This window comes from Dipodomys spectabilis, unplaced genomic scaffold, assembly GCF_019054845.1.
Source record: "Dipodomys spectabilis isolate Male_0828 unplaced genomic scaffold, ASM1905484v1 ptg000173l, whole genome shotgun sequence".
Taxonomy (NCBI): Eukaryota; Metazoa; Chordata; class Mammalia; order Rodentia; family Heteromyidae; genus Dipodomys; species Dipodomys spectabilis.
In genome coordinates, this window is record NW_024870850.1 from 10647463 (window position 1) to 10669182 (window position 21720).

At 56.8% G+C, this 21720-nt stretch overlaps 1 protein-coding gene across 2 annotated transcripts; it reads right to left on the reverse strand.

Moving 5' to 3' along the window:
- Positions 1-644: 644 nt before the first annotated feature.
- Cdc37 (cell division cycle 37, HSP90 cochaperone) lies at positions 645-10894 on the reverse strand. 2 transcript variants are annotated; one of them, XM_042693840.1, is made up of 9 exons: positions 10857-10894; positions 10684-10825; positions 3808-4083; positions 3256-3364; positions 3024-3139; positions 2812-2934; positions 1894-2076; positions 1734-1805; positions 645-1203 (listed from the first exon to the last, which is right to left on the reverse strand). In XM_042693840.1, exons 2-9 carry the CDS (start codon positions 10783-10785, stop codon positions 1048-1050), a joined length of 1137 nt encoding a protein of 378 aa, XP_042549774.1. In that variant the 5' UTR covers positions 10786-10825; positions 10857-10894; the 3' UTR covers positions 645-1047. The 2 variants fall into 2 exon arrangements, with proteins under 2 accessions (XP_042549774.1, XP_042549773.1); XM_042693839.1 differs by lacking the exon at positions 10857-10894 and having other exon boundaries at positions 10684-10850.
- Positions 10895-21720: the final 10826 nt, after the last annotated feature.

Consider the following 21720-nt stretch of genomic DNA (forward strand, 5'->3'; position numbering starts at 1 on the left):
GTGACTCAGTGGTAGAGCGCTTGCCTAGCAGGCATGAAGCCCTGGGTTCGATTCCTCAGTCCACATACACAGAAAAAGCTGGAAGTGGTGCTATGGTTCATGTGGCAGAGCGCTAGCCTTGAGCAAAAGCAGCTCAGGGACAGCGCCCAGGGCCAGAGTTCAAGCCCCAGAACTGGCAAAGAGAGAGAGCAAAAGAAAAAAATTATAGGGCTCAGTTGAGCGTGAGTGGGCTGGAAAGAAAGGGGTGTCAGGTATAAACATTTGCGGCTCTATGCCTGGTGAGTAGCACAAGAGGGACTCGGGGAGGGAGCTGCCCTGATGTGGGGCTTACAGACGCCCTCTGGCGGCTGCCTGGGTGTCCTGCAAGAGGTGGCAACAGGTTTTAGGGTGCAATGGGGACGGAGGCCTTGGCAGGGAAGAGTATGGAATAGAGGGCAGATCTCAGATCCCTTTTTGGGGGGGGCATTGGGCAGGGATGGGGAGCCAGGGACCTCCTTTGATGCAGTGGCATCGGAAGAAAACTGTTCCAGGTGGTGGAACAGCATGTGTCAGGGCCAGGAAACAAGGAAGCAGCAGCAAGCCCACTGGGTTCCACGCCTGCCCCCCACCCTGTCCCCCTGGCAAAGGAAGGGCTGGGCCCCCACGAGCATCTGACATCCTTTATTAGACCATTTCATAGAAGAACGGACAGCAGAGGGACCAGGAAATGAAGACCCACAGTGATGGCCCCTTGGCTGGCACACATGCCCCACCCAGAGGATGGGCCCGGCCACCTCTGCCCCCTCCCTGGACCCCCAGGCCTTTGGCATAATGCTGATGGGGGCTGCAGGCAGTGAGGCCCCTGTACTCAAAGCAGACACTCGGGGGATGGGGGGGGAGGAGAGGAAGAAGGGGCGCCCTGGGAGATGGGGCTGGGAGAGCAGCAAGTGGAGGAAGCTGGGAGCTGGGGAGACGTGTCTATTTTCATTTTTCTGAAAAGGGGTGCAAGAGGTCCACGGGCAGGTGGCCGCTGGTGGCAGTGGCTGGAGGGGGTGGGGGTGGGGGTGTTCAGGCGCTGACATCTTTCTCATCGCCCGGCTGGGGGACGGTTTCCAGCACTGGGTCCCCGGGGCCCGCCTCCTCCCCCTCCTTGGCCTCACTGGACTTGGAGTTGGGGACCCAGAGGCCAGAGTCGATGCAGCGCTGCATGTGGTACTTTGCTTCCTGCGGGGGGGGGGGGGGGGGGGGGGGGAAGGAGCAGGGGGTGAGGCTGGCCGGCCACACCTTGTGGCCCTGAACCTGCACCCTATGGGCCGTGATGGCCTGCAGGGCGGCCAGTGGGCCGCAGCTGGCCCCAGAGCCCCCATGGGGCCTTGAAGGAAGGAATTTGTCTTTGGGGCTAGGTACTGAACCCAGAATGCATCAGGCAGGCATTAGTATCCCTGGCCGGTCGCCAGTGACTCACGCCTGTAATCCTAGCTACTCAGGAGGCTGAGATCTGACGGTCAAGGTTCAAAGCCAGCCCAAGCAGGAGTCTGTGAGACTCTCACCTCCAGTGAACCGGCAAAATACTAGTAAGTGGAGCTGTGGCTCAAGTGGCAGAATCCCCAGACTTGAAAATGCTAAGGGACAGCGCCTAGGCCAAGTTCAAGCCCCAGGACGGGTACACAGGCCACGTGCCGGGCACACAGGCCGGTGCAGCATCGTCCTTCTACCCCTCCCCTGTGCAGAGGCCGGGAGCCTGGGCTACTCACGCTGGGGTCCATCTTGCTGATGGCGTCTTGGAGCATTTGTACGTCCTTCACGTCAAAGCACTTCTGCAGCTCCTGCGGGGGCATGGGTCAAAGGTCAGGGGTCAGAGCCTCATGGCGACCCTCACTGCCCTGCCTGCCGCCGGCGGCGTGGGACACGCACCTCTGGGAGGGACTCGTAGACTTCCACAGGGTCCAGCCCACCGGGGCCCAGGCGCTTCTTGCGCTCCTCGGCCTCGTACTCCTTCATGGCCTTCTCAATGCGCAGTTTGGCGCGGCCACGCACGCGCTCTTTGAAGGCGGACAGCTCATCATTGAAGCCCTCCATATACTGGTGGTCTGCTGTCTGTGGAGGGTGGGGTGCTCACTGAGGGACCAGGGACCACCCCTTGTCAGTTCCCAGAGAGCCCTGGGGCTCAGCTCCCCAGGTCTGGTTCTAATTATACAATCAATGCCCCAAGGCCTGCCCTCTCCTCTGCTGTCTACCTGGCTCAGGACCTGCACCTGCCTGAACCCCAGCTTCAACCCCACTCCAGTGCCATGACACCCTCTTCTTTCTTTTTTTTAGTCAGTTATTGAGGCTTGAACTCTGGGCCTGGGCGCTGTCCCTCAGCTCTTCAGCTCAAGGCTAGCGCTCTACTGCTTCAGCCACAGCACCACTTCTGGCTTTTATCGGTTATGTGGTGCTGAGGAATCGAACCCAGGGCCTCTCGCATGCTAGGCAAGCGCTCTACCACTGAGCCACCTCCCCAACCCCCTCCCTCCTCTTTGATGTCCATCCACCCTGGGGATTCATCCAGTTTTGATCATTCCTCCGTGCCAGGCTTCTCTGTCTCTGTTTCCCCAATCTCAGTAAGGCAGCTTCTTTTCCAAATGCCCGGGCCAAAAATACGGGCATGGGCACTTACGCCCCCCCAAACTGTAGCCACTGGCACCTCCTCTTGCTCTAGGTTCAAACGCTGGCAGCGAGTCCATCACTGCTCACCTGTCCACCGGCTTGAAGCTCTCTACCTATGCCCCCCAGCACAGAGGCCGAGTCCCGAAGCAAACCCTGATTTCTGGAGTAGGAGATGCGCCCTACCTTAATCTTCGTGAAGAATTGCCGGAAGCAGGCCCGCGGGTCCACCTTCAGGCTCTTGGCTAGCTCCAGGATGAACTGCATGACGATGGTTTGGTGGGCCACCTGCTCCATGAGCGCACATTTCTGCCGGAGGACCAGAGGCACGAGGTCACCAAGGGGGCTCACCACCGGACCATCTCCCAGTGGGGGTCCCCGTGCGGGGCTCCGCTCACCTCCTCCACCTCCAGGTCGATGCACCAGATAACCAGGTAGTTGGCTGTCTCTTCGCACACCAGATGCACGTTGTCTGATAGGTATTTCTGGCTGTCGTCCCAGCGGCGGAGCATGCCTAGGGAAGACCACGGGGAAACATCTAGAAGGGCCTTGGAGGGCAAGGGCCGGGCCTCCCTGGCTCATTTTCCATTCGTGGGGGGGGGGGGCACTCCTCCTCCCCGATCCACTCACCAAAGTGCTTGATCTGCTTCTCGTACTTCTCCACGAAGGTCTTGTGTTTCTGCTCTCTCACCTCCTCCGAGTCCTCCTCCGCCTTCTCAGGCTTGGTATTCACCATGCTCTGTGACAGGGCGAGAGGGGAAGTGGGCTGGGGTGCGGCTGCGGGGCGCCGGGCGCGCGGGGGCCGCGGCCGCAGCGCCCATCCCGTCCACGGTGGAGCTGGTGGCGACGCCATGTGCATCAAGGTGGCGGGAGCGTGGGCGCGGGCCTTGGGGCAGATCAGAGGGGGACCGGTGGGGTGCTTCATTAACCGCCACCCCAGCTCGGACGGCCCGGGGCTCCCCACCCGGACCCCACCCGGACCCGCTCAATTCCTTTCTCAGCAGAGCTGGGGGGGAGGGGCGGGGCGGACATCCAACCCCAGGGCTTGCCTGTGCGAGGCACGGCTAAGTCCCGCCCCCAGCCGGCTCTGATTGGACCCAGGCCGTTCCCACGCCCCGCCCGCCCCGGGGGCGGGGCTTCTCGCGCATGCGTGGCGGCCGGGGGCCTGCAGCCCGCGCCCACCTTGCTGAAGCCGTCCTTGCTGAGCGTGTCCACGTTCCAGGGCATGCTCTTCTCCTTCTTGCGCATCTCCTCCAGCTTCTGCTCCCAGCTCCGCTCCTCCTTGCGCAGCTGCTGTGCCTCGGCCTGCAGCCGCTCCAGCTCGGCCTGGCCGCCCTCGGCCACCTCCAGCTCCTTCAGCTTCCGCTGGCACTCGGCCACCTTCCGCTTGCACTCGCGGCAGCCGCGGTCCAGCTCCTCCTTCTCCTTCTGGAACTGCTCCATGCGCTCCACCCGGGCCTGCGGGCACGACAGGACCACCACTCGGGACTCCCCTCGGGGCGCTTTTCGGTCCCTTGGCGGCCACCAAGGCCTCGCTGCAGACGGCACACTCCCAACCCCTCCGACTGCCGCGAGTTTCGCTTGTTCCCTTAACTGCTTCCTTTGGCAGCCCCAGGGCCTTTGCACTAGCTGCTCCCAGGCCAGCAAAGGCCCCCCACACGCCACCTCCTGCCTGCCCCGCCTCCCTCTGCCCTGCCCCGAGCCCCTGGGGTCTCATTTCCACCTGCTTCTTCACTTCTGTGTACCTCCAGCCTGGCCAAGGACCACTGCAGAGGCCACTCAGCCCCCCCACCTGCCTGCTGTCCGCCCCGCAAGCTGCTGCCCCAGCCCCTCCGCCACCAGCTGCCCAAACCCCAAGCCGGCGGCGCAGGCCCCATCTCCGTCCCATCTGGTCCCAACCAGCCCTCTCCTCTCCTCACCCCTGCGTGGCCCACCCAGGGCTGCGGAGTGAAGGCTGAGGGGTACTCCGGCTTTCTTTTCTTTTTGTTTCGGGGGTTCCAGTCGTGGGGCTTGAACTCTGGGCCTGGGCGCTGTCCCTCAGCTCTTCAGCTCAAGGCCAGCGCTCTACCACTTGAGCCACAGCGCCACTTCCGGCTTTTTTCTTTTTGCTTATGTGGTGCTGAGGAATCGAACCCAGGGCCTCATGCATGCAAGGCAAGCGCTCTACCACTGAGCCACCTTCCCAGCCCTACCCCGGCTTTCAAACCCCTTTCTGCTCCAATCTGGGCGTGGAAAGCCACTTGAGGGGTCCTTGAAACCCGAACGTGGGACTGTAGCCCTCCCCGACACACCCATCTTGGAGGGCCTGCACTGCCATGGAGCTCTGCATGGCTGGCAGAGGTCCCCGGGTCTGGCCTCCATCTTCCTCTCAGCCCTGTCACATAGGGCTCCGTAACCCTGGAGTCTTCTGCCCTTATCCGCTTACACCCTCATTCTGTACCCACATACCTCTACCCAAGGCAATCAGGTGCCCCAAAAGCCCAGATGAAGCCATCTCCGAGCATCTAGGAACCTTGTTTTCCTCACCTGTCTACACAGCACCTCAGGTGCAAGCACAGGAGGCTGCGCAGGCGCCCTACCTTACAACGGCGTCACGTGACAGCCGCACACCAGGAAGGAGACATGGTGCTGAGAGAGCTCACATCCTGAGCCCGCCAGCTTAGCTTGCACAGTAAGGCTAAAAAATCACTTAATGCGGAGTTATTTTATAACACTAAGTTGTTTTATAACGAAGTGTTATTTATTTCATTCAGACAGGATCTCCCTAAGTCGCCCAGGCTGCCTGGAAACCCTGGGGTCAAAGTGCACTCTGCCTCCGCCTGCCAAGTAGCTGCAGGGCCGCTCAGAGACACCACCCTACCTGCTTCTCCGGTGATTTCATGACTACTGTAAAACACAAAGTACAGGGGCTGGGAAGGTGGCTCAGTGGCAGAGCGCTTGCCTTGCATGGATGAGGCCCTGGGTTCGATTCCTCAGCACCACATAAATAGAAAGAGCTGGACGTGGCACTGTGACTTAAGTGGTAGTGTTTGCCTTGAGCTGAAGAGCTGAGGGACAGCGCCCAGGCCCAGAGTTCAAGCCCACAACTGACGCCTCCCCCCAAAAATAAAGTAGATAGATAGATAGATAGATATACAAGGACTGCTGTTGTAAAAGCAAGAAAATCTGAAATTAGCCAGGGGTGGTGACTCACATCTACTGTCCCAGCTACTACTCAGGAGAAAGAGACATGGAGATAGCAGCTAACCTCATCTCAAACATAAGCTGGGCATGGTAGCACACAGCAGAGGCCCCAGCTAATTGGGAGGCAAAGGTAGGAAAGTCAGTCCAAATTCAGCCCAGGCAAAACCCAGACCCTATCTGAAAATGAATGAAAGTAATTAGGGCTTGGACTCATGGCTCAAGAGGTCGAAGCTATGAGTTCAATTCCAATTAAAAACAAAAAAAAATCTCCTAGCAGCCACGTGGTGGTGGCTCACGATGATAATCCTAGCTACTCAGGAAGCTGAGATCTGAGGATAGAGGTTCGAAGTCAGCCCAATTAACCACCAGAAAACTGAAGTGGCACAGTGGCTCAAAGTAGTAGAGCACCAGCCTTGAGCAAAAAGAGTTCAGGGACAGTAACCAGGCTCCAAGTTCAGGACCCATGACTGACCAACAACAACAACAAAAAATCTCTGTAATCCTAGCTACTCAAGAGGCTGAGATCTGAGGATCATGGTTCGAAGCCAGTCGGGACAGAGAAATCCCTGTGAGACTCTAATCTCCAATTAACCATTCCAAAACCGGAAGTGGTGCTATGGCTCAAGTGGTAGCGTGCTAGCCTTGAGAAAAAGAGCTCAGAAACAGCGCCCACACCCTGAGTTCAAGCCTCACAATGAAGGTGGGGTAGGGGGGAAATCTCCAAGGAACTACCAATTATCGTAAGGCACGGACTATCTACAGTAGAGGCAAAGGAGATATTGCAATGAAACCTTCCAGGCAGGGCTGCCCTACTAGAGCTGGGCACTGGCATTACCATCTGCTCAAGGGGACAATCTCTCTCTGGGGACCAATCTGAGGACAGCTCAGCTCCCCCCGGTGCTCAGCTGTTTTCTGCTTTGACCAGGTGTGTCCCAGCTCTTCGGGCCTTGCTTTGCCTCTCTGTGAAATGGGCTCCTGGAGGTGCTGGAAGAGACTCAACAGTGCACATTGTTCCGTGTCACTCGGTGTCCCCTGGTGATCCCTGGGGTCCTGGTCACTGCTGCTAAACGTACTGCGCTGAGCCCAAGGGAACAGCAATTACGCCCCCCCGGAAGTTGGGCAAAGCCCTCACCATGGGCCTGTGTCAGTCTGGAACCTTCCTGATGGTCTCCATGGGGGCCTTGGTCGGGCTTTGGGCTGGTTCTAGGACGCTGAGGGAAGCTATTATCCTGCTGGGCTCTTCCTGGTCGGCCACCATTCTCCCCAGTGTCCTCTGAATGACTGCCAGGGACTCCAAAGCCAGCAAACAACAAACCAGGCCACATAGAGCTGGTGGTGGCAGCAGTCTTCCTGGCCCAGGTTTTACCTTCCACAGGGGGGGATGGGTGTGGGCTGTGGCACACAGGGCAGGGCAGAAGCTGTAGAAGGAAAAGGGTTCTAGACATGTCATGATCCTGCCTTCGAGATGAGGAAACTGAAGCTCATGGAATCTCAGTGATACATAGCTCGTGGAAAGAGACATAAGAAACCACTGATGAGCCGGGCGCCGGTGGCTCACGACTGTAATCCTAGCTACTCAGGAGGCTGAGATCTGAGAATCCTGGTTCAAAGCCAGCAGGGGCAGGAAAGTCCATGAGACTCTTATCTCCAATAAACCATTCAGAAAACCAGAAGTCGAGCCAGAAGTTCAAGTGGTAGAGCACTAGCCTTGAGCTGAGGGATAGTGTCTAGGCCCAGAGTTCAAGCCCCACGATGGGAATGTAACTTAGTGGTAGAGTGCTTGCCTAGCAGGCATGAAGCCCTGGGTTCAATTCCTCAGTATCACATACACAGAAAAAGCTAGAAGTAGTGCTGTGGTTCAAGTAGTAGAGTGCTAGCCTTGCGCAAAAGAAGTTCAGACAGTATCCAGGCCCTGAGTTCAAGTACCAGGACAGGCAAAAAAAAAAAAAAAAGAGGATCTCAAGCCTGGCACTGGTGGCGGTAATGCTAGCTACTCAAGAGACTGAAATCTGAGGATTGCAGTTCCAAGCCAGCCTGGCCAGGTAAGTCAGTGGACTTATCTCCAATGAACCAGCCCTGAGAGTGGAGCTGTGGCTCAAAGTGGTAGAGCACTAGCCTTGAGCACAAAAGCTCAGGGACAATGCCCAAGCCCAATGACCGACAGGAAAACAAAATTAAAAGAAAAAAAAAAAGATTTTAGAGAAGCCAGGCATGGTGGTGCGTACCTAATTCTCTGGAGGCTGAGACAAGAGAGTCTTGAGTTGAAGGCCAGCCCGGGCTTCCTGGAGACCCTGACTCTCACACCGGCTCTGAGAGAGTGTGACTCACTTCCCATCCTGAGACAAGAAGGAGCAGGGCTGGATTTAGAACCCAGACCTCAAAGGAAAGGCTGGTGGTGCTGAGGCCACCTGCGTCCCTATGGGGGCCACAGCACCAGGACTGGAAGCTGTAGCTCCCACCAGGAGAGAGGCCACCCCCCCTAGCAAGACTAAATTATTATCACGGTGTAGTAAGATTAACCTCTTTATGTGACACAAATAGACATTCCTAAGAATAGGCTGCTGAGATCTTAAGTATTCCACGAAGAAATGTTACACTCGGCATGACACAGAAGTACTTGAACTTTCTTCCCACACTCCAGTGGTTTGCCCAGGAGATTTTAGCTTCCTGGGGAGGGGAGGGGAGGGGAAGACCAAGGCATACTCAGAAAAGGAGGGGGAGGGGGATGAACAGCTTTCCAAGAAATTCCTAGCAGGGCACTGGTGGCTCAAGCCTATAATCCTAGCTACTCAGGAGGCTGAGACCTGAGGATTGTGATTCAAAGCCAGCCTGGGCAGGAAAGTCCCTTAGACTCTTATCTCCAACCAACTACCAGAAAACCAGAAGTGGAGGTGTGGTAGAGCACTAGCCTTGAGCAAAAAGAACTCAGGGAAGCCGGGCGCTGGTGGCTCACGCCTGTAATCCTAGCTACTCAGGAGGCTGAGATCTGAGGATCGCGGTTCAAAGCCAGCCCGGGCAGGAGAGACCATGAGACTCCTATCTCCAATAAACCACCAGAAAACCGGAAGTGGCGCTGTAGCTCAAGTGGTAGAGCGCTCGCCTTGAGCTGAAGAGCTGAGGGACAGCACCCAGGCCCAGAGTTCAAGCCCCACGACCGACAAAAAAAAAAAAAAAAAAAGAACTCAGGGACAGTGCCCAGGCCCTGAGTTAAAGTCCCGGGACTGATCAAAAAAGAAAAGAAATTCCTAACTGGAAACTTTGGAGGTGTATACATCTTCCATTTGATGATCATGGGCACAAGCACGTGATTAGGAGGAACAGGAAACTAGAGCACTGGGTCTTCGAGCCATCCCACTAGTCCCTTAGAAAGGCTGGACATAAAGGGGCTGGGAAGGTGGCTCAGTGGTACAGCGCTTGCCTTGCATGCATGAGGCCCTGGGTTCAATTCCTCAGCACCACATAAGCAAAAAGAAAAAACCAGAAGTGGCGCTGTGGCTCAAATGGTAGAGCGCTAGCCTTGAGCTGAAGAGCTGAGGGACAGCGCCCAGGCCCAGAGTTCAAGCCCCACGACCGGACCACCTCCCCCCCCCAAAAAAAAAGAAAGGCTGGACATAAAGAAGGGGTAATAGAGGGCTGGGAAGGTAGCTCAGTGGTAGAGTGCTTGCCTTGCATGCACGAGGCCCTGGGTTCTATTCTACAGCACCACCACATAAGCAGAAAAGGCCGGAAGTGGTGCTGTGGCTCAAATGGTAGAGCGCTAGCCTTGAGCTGAAGAGCTGAGGGACAGTGCCCAGGCCAGAGTTCAGGCCCCTGACCGACCAAAAAAATAAATAAATAGAAAAGGGTAATAAATACGGTCCATCCAGACAAGAGGAATCTGTCCTGTGTACATCGCCTTTTCTTTCTTTTGAAAAACGATAGAAAGGATAGTGATTTTGGAAGAAAATCCCTGAGTTAAGGCTAGGCACTCCGAATGCCCGGGACTAGCACAGCAAGTTGGGAATGGGAAGAAAGCAGGGTGGACTCTGGGAGTCCCTGGCTTGAATCAGGTGCTGCTGAAGGAAGCCAGTCTTGGGAGTGGGCAGCGATGGGGAACTACAAAACTAGGCAGGAGAAAAGGCGCTGTCTGGGGCGGAAGCTAGGTAGGTGGGGTTTCCTGGCATAATGGGAAATGGGGTCCACAAGAGATGAGGCCAGAAGAGAGGCTGCCAGTCCACACTACCTCAGGGTGGAACTGGTCGTTGACTTTGGAGAACAGGCTTTCCCTACCTCGTGTCCTAAAAGAGGTCTAAAGGGGGTCCTGGGTGTTGGGGGGGTGAGGGGGGAGGGTCGGTATCCCAGAGCAGAGAAATCTTGAGATTAGAACAAAGTTCCTTGTTTCGTTCGGACGAGGAATGAGATCTCTACCTGAGAATCCTTGATCAAAACCCCGGGAAAAACATTCTAGTAACTGAGGCACGAGACTCGGGGGGGGGGGGGAATCCCCCAAATCAAAAGTGGATATATGAACAGATCAGGGATCGTCCTGCGACAAGAATTCGCAAGTTCAGACTGCTGAAGAACACATTCTGGGTGTTACGTGCAAGTTCCCGGGCTTTAGGGGGGGCAGGGCGTCCCCCCCGCTTCAAGGCTAGGCCAGAATAAAAAGCGCCCAAGTCCCACGCAGAAAGCAGAGAGGGGACCCCCGAAATGGCGAACGAGGAAGAGTCTGAGGGTCCGGGCGGCCCGGGCGGAGGGGGGTCCCTGAGGTGAATCTCGGCGCATGCAAATCCCGACTGTGGCACGGAACTCCTCAACGTCAGCAGCGGGGTCCCCCGGGCAGGGTGAGGGGGTCAGCACGGGGGGGGAAGGGGACGCGCGGCGCGCACGCTCTACCTGATGCCGCCAGCGGAAGAGGCTGGCCGTGTCGATGTTGGGGTGCGTCTCGTCCTCATCGTCAGACACTTCGATGTGGTCCCACACGCTGTAGTCCACCATCTTCCCTCAGCGGCCCAGGCCCGCTCAGGTTCGGGTATCGGCGGTGGTGGTGGGGGTGGCAGCGGCGGCGGCGGCGGCGGCGGCGGCAGCAGTACTGCTGGAGCCTCAGGCCGCGAAGCCCCGCCCTTCCGCTTCCGGGCGGACTCCGTACGCCCCGCCCACCCCTCAGACGTCACGTCCTTGGTAACGGTGCCGGCGGCCCTGGCGACCCGGCCCGCCTTAAAGGGCGTGACGCACGTGGTCCGGAGCCTCAGGAATTCCCGCCATAACCCCGCCTCCTTGCGCCGGGGAGGCTCCGTGAAGCCCCTCAGGGGGGCGTACGGATCGTCGCCCCAACCTCGAGCGCTCTTCATCTTCCGCCGCTACCCGGGGAGGGTGGGAGGGGCCCTGGCCGCGGCCACCGGGTGGGGTGTCAGTGGACGAGACGGAGAGGATTGTCCCCCTTAGCTGACGTCTCCGCGACGTCAGCCCCGGCCCACCGCAGGGGGCGTGGCCTCGGCGGGAGGACACGCCCCCTCCCTGGGCTCGGCGGCCCCGAGCCCTCGGTGGCGGAGGGGTCCGCGCTCGGAGGGAACTGGCCCGGGCCGGCCCTGGGAGGGTCCACCTAGGACAGGACACATCGCCCGGGCGCTAGGAAGACGATGGCCGCTCGGCCTTGGGGAAACTAGTGATCCCCCCGTCCCCCCGCCGCCCAGCCTCGGATCGCAGCCTCCCACCGGCCCCCAGCTCCTGCCGACTCGTGGGCGAGAATCTGTGCTCACTCACCTGCCTTGGAATCACCCAGAAAACCCCCGCCACCCCCCCCCTTAACAAGTGTCAGGCAAGCCCCGGGCTCCCCGCCTGGCCGCGGGGTGTCGCTCATGCCTCGCCGGCGACCGATGCTCCTGGATCCGCTCGTGGTGAGTGGAGGGGGAAGGGGGAAGGGGGTGGAAGGGGTGCCCGGCCGCGTCGGGGGGGGGCTTCCCTCCCCGTCACCGCGCAAGCGGGGTAACTGGGCTTCTAGCCCCTCCCGATTCGTCTGGGGACTCTCACCCCCCAAAAAACCACCGCAGAGGCTTGAAGAACTCTGTTACTACTCCAAGTTTTTGGGGGGGAAACCTCGGCCGCCTCCTCAAATACTGGGAGAACGCGACCTGTGGCAGCTACGGGCTTGGATTATAGCAGATTAACGGGTGCTCCGCAGGGGCAGAAAAGGGGGGGTGCTGGAACCGGGGGTGGGGCCATCTGAGGGAGGGACGCCTCTTCCTGGGGTTCCCAGGAGCGGATGTTGGGGAGGGGGCTGGTCTAGCGGAAAGGCCTGCAAATGGAAGGGAGGGGCGGGATTCCCCCCACACCGCCACCCAAGCGCCCCCCTGGCTGTCCCCTCCCTCTAACCCCCCCCCCCAGCAGCCCATTCAAACCCGGGAGCGGGCGGGGATCCCCGCCTCCTCCCCCTCCGTCCCCTCCTCCCCCCCCCCCCCCCCGCGGCAGTCCCGCACACCAGCGGCCGACGGGGCCTGGGCACGCCGCGCGCGCACGGACCTGCATCCCGCGACTCTCACGATTGCACGCACACACACACACACACACACACACACACACACACACACACACACGCCGGTGAACAAAGGGTCTGGATCATCTTTATCCACTTCTGGACACCCCCCAGCCCCCCAGGCCGGAGCGAGGGCGGGGACCCCCCTCCCTGCCACCCCAGCCAGGTAAGCTTTGGGTTGCGAATTACGATGGGGAAGGGGGGGGGCGGTCAAGTCGATGGAGGGGGGGAGGTCTTCCTGGCTCCCCCAGAAAAGTCGGCTCCCTCCATCGCTAAGCATTTTGAGGGCTCCTTCCTCCCCCCGCCCTGCTTCTTACACCGCTGGGATTTGGGGGTGTGGGGGGGGTGTGGAAAGGACCCTGGATAGCTAGGGTTCCCGGCTGGGGACGGGGGATCGCTCCCCGGCTTTTAGAGACTGGCGCTGCCTGGCCTTCGGTGGTGAAATGGGGGTCCCAGGCCCCAGAACTAGGAATCCAACCCCCCCATTTAGCCCTGGGGACTAAGAGCTCCCCTCCAGTCGCTGTACAGTGTGCCTGTCTCCCAACCCCCCCCACCCATCAGCGTGTCCATCCGTCTTGTGTCCGTGGGGCGGGGGTAGGGAGGGCTGGGGACGACGACTGTGGCTTCTGGTACACACACACACACACACACACACACACACACACACTCAGCGGCGCCCCGATGGGCCCCAGCCGCTGGGCCTTCCGGGAGCCTCAGTTTCCCGCCCCCCCCCCTCTTCCCCAGGCTGAATGAAGTGGGCAAGGATGACCGCTGGCTCCTTTCTCTCCTTGCTCCGTGTTCCTGCCTGTTTCCCAGGTACCTGGCTTTGTATGCCACGCACTGTGGCTAGATCCTCAGGCTGCAGCAACCAACCTGACCGGCAGGGATACCCAACCCGCAGCATCCCTGCTGGTCGCCAAGACCGGTGAATAAACAAGAACCCTGATGATGTCAGACAGAGGAAAGGAAAAGTTCTGTCGCCAGGCAGACTTGGCGGCGTAAAGGGGAGGGGAGGGCGAATACTGCAGAGCGGATTCACTTGTTTTATGTTATTTTTTTATTCATTGGGTCTGGACCTGGGAACATTCTCTTGGCTTTATTTTTTGGCCCGTCCTAGGGCTTGAACTCCTGGCCTGGGCGCTGTCCCTGGGCTCCTTTTGCTAAAGGCTATATAGCTCTTAGCACTTGAACCACAGACCCACTTCTGGCTTTTTTCTGTGATTAATTGGAGATCAGAGTCTCATGGATTTTCCCGCCCAGGCTGGCTTCGAACTGTAACCCTCAGATGTCAGCCTCCTGAGTAGCTAGGACTGGTGTCCGGCTAAGCTTTTTTTCTTTTGTTAACTCAATGCTAGCCCGCTACTACTTGAGCCACAACACTTCTGACTTTTGCTGGTTCATTGGATATGGGAATCTCACAGAACATCTTAGCCTCCTGACTAGTTGGGATTACAGATGTCAACTATCAGCTCCCTGCTTTTCTTTTCTTTCTATTTTCAATCCGTGTTGAATAAACTGAATTGAGAATTAGCTGAGGGCATGGCTCAGCAATAGAGCACCATCAAGCAGGAGTTCAAAGTAGTCCCTTGAAAAGGAAGCAAAAAAGCGAGATTACATTCAGAATAGATCCAGAAAACGAAGGGATCAGAAGCCAATCGAGCAGTGCTTGGTGGAACTTAGTCAGCTTCTAAAAATGAGGTTGAGCCTGGGGGCGTGGCTAGCGTATCGGGGCGTGGCTAGTGCTGGATAGGCGTGGTTTGGCAGGTGGGGCGTGGCTCAAGTGGTAGACTGCATGCCCAGCTCAAAGCGCTGAGTGCAAACCCCAGTACCAAAAACAAGAACCCTAAATGTGAGGGAAGTTGAAGGAATGGGCTGACACCAGACCGGTAGTCCTGAAAGATAGGGACTTAGCCCCTACATTCATTCATTCATTCATTCAAGAAGTATTGACCCAGTGCTAAGTACCGTGTGCTAAGAGCGGAGTAATAGCAGCAAAGAACATCAACTCCCCACAACATCCAAAGTTTAGTGGAGGAAATAAAGTAAGAATAAGCAAAAAAAAGTTTTTTTGTTTTTGTTTTTCCCTGTGTATGTGCTGTTGCTAGTGCTAGGCTTTTTTTACTCTACAGCTTGAGCCATACCTCCACTTGCAGCTTTAGCCAGTTAATTGGAGATGAGACTCTCACAGATTTTCTTCCCCAGGCTGGCTTTGAACCAGGATCTTCAGCTCTCAGTTTCCCGAATAGCTAGGATTACAGGTGGGAACCACCAGCACAGGCTATAAGCAAACCAATCAATATCTAACAAGTAGTTATAATGAAGGGGAGAGTATGCTTACCAAGTTACAAGGCCTTGGATTTGATTCCTGCCACCCCAAAACAAAACAAGGGGACCAAGACAATAATAATAATAAAAGACTGGGGCCATCACAGGAAAAAAGAAGTAAAAAAAAACAATGGCTGGGAATGTGGCCTAGTGCTAGCATGTGCAATTCCTCAGTACCACATACACAGAAAAAGCTGGAAGTAGGGCTGGGAAGGTGGCTCAGTGGTAGAGCGCTTGCCTTGCATGCATGAGGCCCTGGGTTCGATTCCTCAGCACCACATAAGCAAAAAGAAAAACAGCTGGAAGTGGCACTGTGGCTCAAGTGGTAGAGCGCTAGCCTTGAGCTGAAGAGCTGAGGGATAGCACCCAGGCCCAGAGTTCAGGCCCCAGGACCGGACCCAAAAAAAAACAAAACAAAACAAGAAAAAGCTGGAAGTGGCGCTGTGGCTCAAGTGGTGGAGTGCTAGCCTTGAGCAAAAGAAGCTCAGGGACAGTGTCCAAGCTCTGAGTTCAAGCTCCAGGACTGGGGGGGAAAAAAAGTGTACTACTTGGGGGGCTGGGAAGATGGCTCAGTGGTAGAGCGCTTGCCTTGCATGCCTGAGGCCCTGGGTTCGATTCCTCAGCACCACATAAGCAAAATGAAAAAAAAAAAAAAGCCAGAAGTGGCGCTGTGGCTCAAGTGGTAGAGCGCTAGCCTTGAGCTGAAGAGCTGAGGGACAGCGCCCAGGCCCAGAGTTCAGGCCCCATGACTGGACCCCAAAAAAAAAAAAAAAAGTGTACTACTTGGATGTACAAAAAGAGATGCTTAAAGTTCTCTTCAAGTCCAGCATGGTAGTTCACTCCTGTAATCCCAGAACTAAGGAGGATCAAGAAGTGAAGACCAGCCAGATGCTGGTGGCTCACACCTGTAATCCTAGGCACTCAAGAGGCTGAGATCTGAGGATCTCAGTTTAAAGCCAGCCCGGGAAAGAAAGTCTGTGAGACTCTCCTCTCCCATTAATCACTGAAAAATCCAGAAGTGGCGCTCTGGATCAGGTAGTAGAGTGCTAGTCTTGAGCAAAAAGAAGCTCAGAGACAGTGCCCAGGCCCTGAGTTCAAGCCCCAGCACTGGCAAAAAAAGAATCTTTTTGCAAAGATTCACATTTTCAAATATCCAGAAAAAAGGGAGAGTTTGCGGGGGGGGGGGGGGGGGAATGAGACTCAGCCCCCAAGAGTTCTATGGCTATTGAGTGGCTGAACAGAGATTTGAAGTCAGAACCTCCTGACTCAACCTCAAATGTTGAGATTTCAGATATACGCCATCAAGCCCATCTCAGAACCTGCTTTAAAAAAAAACATTGTGAGCCGGGCACTGGTGGCTCAGGCCTGTAATCCTAGCTACTCAGGAGGCTGAGATCTGAGGATCGCGGTTCAAAACCAGTCCTGGCAGGAAAGTCTGTGAGACTCTTATCTCCAATAAACCACTAGAAAACCGGAAATGGCGCCATGGCTCAAGCGGTAGAGTGCTCGCCTTGAGCTGAAGAGCGCAAGGACAGTGCCCAGGCCCAGAGTTCAAGCCCCACGATCAACCAAAAAAAAAAAAATTGTGGTACTAAAATTTGAACTCAGGACCTCGATGTTGCTAGGCAGATGCTCTACCATTGAGTTCTACCTGTCCAGGCACAATGGTTTATTATCTGTAATCCCAGGTACTCAGAAGACAGAAAAGGCTTTCCTTGGGGTTAGCAAGACCCCATTTCAATCAATAAGCTGAGTATGGTGGTTCACCTCTGTATCATGTAGGAAGTATACATAAGAGGATCTAGGTCCCAGGGTGCCCTAGGTATTCCTAGCTAGGCAAGATGCTGAGATCTGAGGATCACAGTCTGAAGCCAAGTGGGAAAAGAAAGTCCATGAGACTTTTTTCTTTTTTTGGTCGGTCATGGGGCTTGAACTCTGGGCCTGGGCGCTGTCCCTGAGCTCTTCAGCTCAAGGCAAGCGCTCTACCATTTGAGCCACAGTGCCACGTCCTGTTTCTGAGTGGTTGATTGGAGATAAGAGTCTCACGGACTTTCCTGCCTGGGCTGGCTTTGAACCACAATCCTAAGGTCTCAGCCTCCTGAATAGCTAGGGTGACAGGTGTGAGCCACCAGTGCCCAACTCCATGAGACTCTTATGTCCAATGAACCACCAGAAACCCGGAAGTGGGGTTGTGGCTTAAAGTGGTAGAGCGCTTTCCTTGAGCAAAAGCGCTCAGGGACAGCACCCAGGTCCTGAGTTCAAACCTCAGGACCACCAAAAAAATAAGAGAGAGTTGCACGTGCATGACTGCACGGCCTGGTGCATCCATATTCCATGTACATGCCTGAATGACATATTCCTGCATCCTTAAGACAGGTTCCCAGGCCGTGGACTGCTCTGGCCATGGAGGCTGGCTGGATGTGAATGGGGTGGGGGAGGGACACCGGCTGGGCTGGTGGCTGAGCTCGTGGATGAACAGGGAGGGGGAAATGGCCTCTCTCAGCCTGAGTCTGGTGCCAGCTGCCATCTGGACCTCTCTCCCTCCAAGCCAGCCTGCTGTCCAGAGAAGAAAGGCAGACTTAAGAGTCCCCTGTCCCGTCCCTCCCCACCCCCAGCTCCAGAAGTCCTGTTCCTCCCTTATGTGAGAGTCCTGTGGCCCCCTAATGTGGGAGATCCACTTCTTCGCTCTGCAAATCCCAGAACACTCACTGTGGAGTTTCCCAGGCACTTACGACTATTTGCCCCAATTCTGGGATTTGAACTCAAGGCCTAGGCACTGTCCCTGAGCTTTATTTTTTTATTTACTTATTTATTCTGTGTGTGCTCAAGGTTACTGCTCTACCACTTGAGCCACAGCTCCACTTTCTGGTGGTTGTTTTTTGGTTGGTCAGGAGGCTTGAACTCCAGGCCTGGGTGCTGTCCCTCAGCTCTTCAGCTCAAGGCGAGTGCTCTACCACTTGAGCCACAGTGCCATTTCCGGTTTTCTGGTGGCTCATTGAAGATAAAAATCTCAGGGACTTTCCTTCAATGGGCTAGCTTTGAGCTGTGATCCTCAGATCTCAGCCTCCTGAGTAGCTAGGATGACAGGCCCAAGCCACCGTTGCCAGGCTTTTCTGGCTTTTTTGCTGGTTGTCTGGAGATGGGAGTCTCACAAATATTCCAGCCCACCATTTGCTTCAAACCACGATCTTCAGATCTCAGCCTTACTGAACAGCTAGGATTACAGGCGTGAGCCACAGGCTCCCCACATTTAGGAAGCAGCCAGATCCCACTCCCACGTTCTCTGGGATTGTGCCCAGATGTGTGAATTGGTGCCACTTTCCCCTACCACAAAGTGCTATTTACAAATTTACTTCCACCCACATGAAACTGAAGTTCTGGCTACTGCAATAAGACACGAAAAAAGTAACAATAAGCTGGGCACAGGTGGCTCACACCTGTAATTCTAGCTACTCAGGATCTGAGGATCTAGGATCCAAGCCAACCCTGGCCTTTTTCTTCAATGAACCACCAAAAAGCCAAGAGTGGAGGTGTGGCTCAACGGGATAGAGTGTTTGCCTTGAGCAAAAGAGCTCAGGAACAGTGCCCAGGCCCTGAGTTCAAACCTAGTACCAGCACAAAGAATAAATAAAAATTCAAGACATTGGGGAGACATTAATATGTCTGTCATCCCAAATATTTAGGAAGCTACAGTAGTAGAGTTCATTGCCTAGCATGCACAAGATCTTGTGTGCACTGCAAAATAGAATAGAATAAAATGGTGGTGGTGGTGTGTGTGTGAAGAATGCTAGCCTTGAGTCCAAGCACCAGGGGACAGCACTCAGTCCCCGAGTTCAAGCCCCAGTAGGAGCACATACTGGTTCCAAACACAGGTAATGTTCTAATGTGAAGCAGTCAATAAACATCATAAATAGTTTGATTGAGCTATTATGTGGAAGAGAAACACAGGACAAGCTAAAAAGACTCAGAAGGGGGCTGGGAAGGTGGCTCAGTGGTAGAGTGCTTGCCTAGCATCCATGAAGCCCTGGGTTCGAGTCCTCAGAACCACATACACAGAAAAAGCCAGAAATGGCACTGTGGCTCAAGTGGTAGGGTGCTAGCCTTGAGCAAAAGAGGCTCAGGGACAGTGCCCACGCCCTCAGTTCGAGCCCCAGGACTGGCCAAAAATAAATAAATAAAAAGGAGGGCTCAGAAGCCTTGCAAGGGATTAGAACTTGCAATCAAGAGTACAGCACAGTGGGAAAAAGTGCTGGAAAAGATGAGATCGATAAGTAGAGTCCTGCAGGAGGTGTGGGGGACCTGTGGCTCCTCGGGAACAGCACATGCAAAGGCCCTGAGGCTGCAGCGCCCTTCACCTGTGGAGAATCTGCCAGGAGATCAGCCCAGCCTTGAACGGGGCCTGAGGGCAGGGAGATGAGCAGCACCTCCTCCCCGCAGGGGTGCGTGGGCCTCGGGTTCAGGACTCTGAGGTTTCCTCCCGTCATCTGATGTTATTCCACAGACTCAAGACGTTGGCAGCGCACTTCCTGACTCCCAGACACTTGTGGTTTTCCTTTTTCTTTTTTGCACAATCTGGGGTGAGTTCTTGTCCTCAACGTCAGCCCTGCAGAAAGATGGGGGGGGGGAGGAGATGAAGATCATCACTCCGTGTTCCCGAGGAGAAACTGAGGCTCAGAGACTTGAAGTCAGTGATTCGTGGTCACACAGCAAACACAACCCTTGAGTGCCTGGTGCAGGGGTAAAGTGAGGCAGCCCCCCCCCCCGCCGGCGGCGTCTGCGGCCCTGTCTGTCTGTTGCTATTTCCACGCGTCCCTGTCTGTCTCCGTCCCCCATCTGCGCCCGCAAGCCGCCGGCTCATCTCGGCGCCCGGCCCCCGCACATCGCATCTATTTCGGGGTACAGACATTAAGGAGGAAAAAAAAAAAAAAAGCCCCACAAAGCTGGGAGGAGACGTTTCCTCCGGCCCCCGGCTCGGACCACGCGCGGCGCTGGCGGCCAGCTCGCGGGGAGCTCCCGGGCTCCTCCGCGGGGATCCCCCGGGGCGGGGGGCGGCGATCGGGCCCCCCCCAGCGGCCGAGCGCGGCACTGACGCTCGTCCGCAGCCCGGCCGTGCGTCAGCCGTCGCCCTGGCAACGGGCTGGCGTCGTCACCCGCGGGCGGTGCGTCAGCCGCTCGCTGACGTCACGCCGCGGGGGGGGCGGCCGGGGGAGGGGGGAGCGGGGCGGATTCCAGCCCCCCCCCCCTCGTCCTGGCGAGGTCATGGCTAGATGCCTTCGCTTGGTCCTGCAGGTGGTCCTGACCCCGGGCCGACATGACCCCCGCGACCCCCAGGACCGGCTAGGCTGGCGGGATGAAGAGGAGCCGCAGGGCGTGGTCGGTGGCCGGGCCCGGGGACGAGGTGCGGGGGCGGGGCCTCGCTTTGGGGGCGGGGCCTGGCAAGGGGCGGGGCCCGGGCGGAAGCGGGGGTGGAGGGGAGACAGCGCCCTCTGGTGACCGGATCACAGCGGGTTTTCTGACATGCCCAGCAGGTGTCTGGGGCGCGTGGTGCCTCAGTTTACACCGTTGGCTTTCCACTTTTGCTGCCCGGAGGAACGGTTTCTCAGCCTACAGGAGGCGGGGAGGAAGGGTCTTTCTTGAGGCTGCTTATGCAGGGAGGCAGTTCTGGCCAGGAGGCGGGAAGGGCGCTGGGGGTACGATCTTGAGGGTCTCACGGGCGGGGGGACAGGACAATCAAGCGGAGCCTCTTTAGACACGGAGGTCGGAATGAGACCCTTTATACACAGGGATGGTGGATGGGGATCTCATAAAGAAAGAAGATGGAGACAGGAGCCAGCGTAGGTGGCTCACCCCTGTCATGCTAGCTACTCAGGAGGCTGAGAGCTGAGGATCCCGGTTCAAATCCGACCCAGGCATGAAAGTCCATGAGACTCCTCTCCAATTAACCACCAAACGGTCAAAAGTGGAGCTCTGAGCTCCAGCCTTGAAGGGGGGGAGGAGGGAACAGAGCCCAAGGCCTGAGTTCAAGCCCCCAGTGCACAAGGAGGCCTCAGATATGGAAGATGGAAAGAGTCCTTAGTCAAGAGGATGATGAGGTCTCACAGAAGAAAGAAGATGGGAGACAGGAGGGCCCCGAGTCCAAGACTGGGGATCCAAAGGAAGGATGCAGCAGGCATGTTCCTGGGTGGGGGGTAGGGATTAGGGGTGTTAAACCTGGCAAACCACGCCTCCACCCGACCCGTGTCCCTCCACAGAGGTCCGGGGAGACCCCCGAGCCCGGCTGTGCCAACCTGCTAGGGGCCGACCTGCGTCGCCCTCGCCGCCGCCTGTCGTCCGGGCCCGGCTTGGGCTGGGCGCAGCCTGAGGCCGCCTCGGACCCGGGGCCCCGGGCGCCCCCGCGGCCCACCACGCTGCCCTTGCGGATCCTGCCGCGAATTTGCATCACCAGGTAGGCGGGTGGGGTGGGGGGGAGGGGGGAGATCGGAATGGGGGTGGGGTGAAGGCACAGGACCGAGCTGGGTTCTCTACTGGCAGCCTCCGAGCCCTTTCTGAGCTCCAGCTGGGCTCCCTTTGCTCTTTTGTTGTTTTGCAAAAGGAAACAGAAACTTCTGGAAGCTGGTGGGTCAGGTGGTGGCAACCCCTGTGGGTCTGGTGAGTCAGGCTGCCTTGGGGCCTCAGGTAACCAAGCTGCCTGAACCAGGAAGGGCCTGGGGAGGGAAAGGGGCTTCGCTCTCCAGGGCCCTGAGGGCCCCTCCACATTCACTGAGGTTCAATCTTGGGGTGTGTGTGTGTGGGGGGTACACCAGCTACTTTACCCTGCTAGGAGGATTTTGGAAGTAGAATCAGATCTGAAAAAGAAAGTCTGAGTTGAGACTTTCCCTTTCTCTGGGAGAGATGTAATTTAAGAGAGAGAGAATCCCAGAGCCTTATCATCATCCTGTTATTTTTTTTTTCTAGATATTTCTCATTTGGGGTCTTCTTAGGGCACCAGCCTCTCCCCCTCCCCCCCTCCCTCCCTCCCCCCTGCTTCTATCCAGGGATGGATAGAAACCAAAGAGCTGAGCTGGTCCTGGCTGCCG